Source organism: Nicotiana tabacum, chromosome 23 (genome assembly GCF_000715075.1).
Source record: "Nicotiana tabacum cultivar K326 chromosome 23, ASM71507v2, whole genome shotgun sequence".
NCBI lineage: Eukaryota > Viridiplantae > Streptophyta > Magnoliopsida > Solanales > Solanaceae > Nicotiana > Nicotiana tabacum.
This window is the reverse complement of record NC_134102.1, coordinates 141042723-141044717: the sequence shown is the minus strand read 5'-3', so window position 1 is coordinate 141044717 and position 1995 is coordinate 141042723. Positions and strand designations below refer to the sequence as shown.

At 36.6% G+C, this 1995-nt stretch overlaps 1 protein-coding gene across 1 annotated transcript; it reads right to left on the bottom strand.

Annotated features, from left to right (window-relative positions):
* Positions 1-353: 353 nt before the first annotated feature.
* LOC107818159 (F-box/kelch-repeat protein At3g23880-like) lies at positions 354-1995 on the bottom strand. The gene has a single exon (XM_016644099.2). It carries the CDS (start codon positions 1803-1805, stop codon positions 480-482), a length of 1326 nt encoding a protein of 441 aa, XP_016499585.1. The 5' UTR covers positions 1806-1995; the 3' UTR covers positions 354-479.

Below are 1995 nucleotides of genomic sequence, written 5' to 3'. Positions count from 1 at the left end.
CTAAATTGATTATGACTTGTGTTACTTTTCCTATGTTCTCTATCAAAGTAAATGGTGAAGGGATTGGATTCGGGGGGGGGGGGGGGGAGGGGGAGGCTTAAGGCAAAGCCTACTACTTGCACTAACCTACCCGTCTAGGGGATGGTAGTATAGTTTAGGTGCTCTTTAGGTGTATTTGTTTTGTTGTTAATGGTAATATTTATATTTGTTACCAAAAAACAAATATGCTTTATCCTTGCAATGCATCTTGGTTATGTCAATGTTACTGTCAAAGTGAAAAAAGATTAATCCTTTGTTGACCAAAAAAGTAAAAGAATGCGAAGTTAGACTTGAAGAAAATATACATCTAGCGATTAGCAACCCAAAACTAGTCCGGAAGCAATATGGTTTAAAGATATCCTTCACATACACGTCTTGTTCTACATTTGAAATAAAAAAGAGAATTTAAAAAGCACTCGATAAGAAAGTACTCTTACAATTTATTTGTTACTCGATTGTTTTGATCTGAGCTTTTTCCGTTCTTTTGTTGCATTCTCTGTCCCTTCAGTAGAAAAAGGACAAACTAAGCTTTCAATGTAGATTTCCGTAAGAGAACAATCACCAGAGTTAGTAACATTTGTGTATCTGACTGAGTGATCTTTTGAATTGTATATCATGAAAGTTGATCCAAACACCACCAATATTTCACCTTTACTTGACATGAAAAAGGGTGGATACAGAGATTGACCTTTTGGATACTCGATGGTAAACATCTTTACCCAAGATTCTTTAACCCCATACTCCTTCATAACCCAAGCACCTAAATAAGATTCTTCATAATCACAAAAGACAGAAAGATCACTTCCCAACATTCCCACACACAATTCATTCTTTCCAACTAAGGGCTTCTCCAACTTGTCCCATTTCTCATTAGCTAAATCAAAAGAAATGATGTTCTTGCCCGTACGCACAACTGGACCAGAAGTAATAGTATCCCAATGAAGCTTCCCATTCACAAACAAACCCCAACCATCTAATTTCATTTTTTGAGAAGAGCCTGAAGCATTTAATATCTCCCCACAATAATCAACACTAGTCCAAGAATCACTCTTTAGACTATACATTTTGAACTCCACGTAATCTGAACCGCCATAATTATTAAAAATACCCACTACCTTATAATCATCATGGAACTCATCATATCCAAAACCATATACGGCATAGTTATTTTTCTTCAATCTAGGTTTAAACTCAGGCAATTTCTTGCACTTTCTAATTGTTGGATTCCATAGTAACGAATATTCTGAATAGTGGGCAAGCAAAATCAATCCATTGCAAGAACCCACAATACTGATATCTTTACTGGCATTTTTAATGGGATAAACCAAGTCAAAAGCCTCGTTAACAACAGAGTCACAAAATAAAGAACTAAGAGGGCAGTCTTTAAATTTCCAACCCGATCCACTAAGACCTAATTTAAGTATATGGTGGGTGTCTTCCTTGTTTTTATTAGCTGATAAACTGAGATGGATCTTGATAAATTCAGGGCTAGAGATTATAGCAACCCAAGATTTTGAAACAGACCTGAATTGCAAGAGGGATTTGACTGGAAGCCTTGAGAGGATTTCAGTGATGAGTTCTGGTGGAAGAGCAGGGATTTTCAAGTTTGAATATTGCACTGAATTTGATGGATATTGAGCTCGTTTTGTGCGTTTTCTCCCCTTTGGGTGTTGATTGGAGGCTGAATTTGATGGCAATTGAGCACGTTTTGTGCATTTGCTCCGCTTTGAGTGTCGATTGGAAGCTTCGTCTCTCTCAGATTCCATTAGGGTTGCAGAAATTTGAGCTTTTTGTTTATGAGGAAGAAGGTTTCGACGATGTTTTGTGCAACTGACTGTGACAACCTGTTTTCGTTTCGGATAAACAGTGTTTTACAGAGCAGCTCGTCAACTACGTGTGAGGCATGTATTGTAACTTTAAATATTATATTTATCTTGATAATTTTTTAAATTTTAT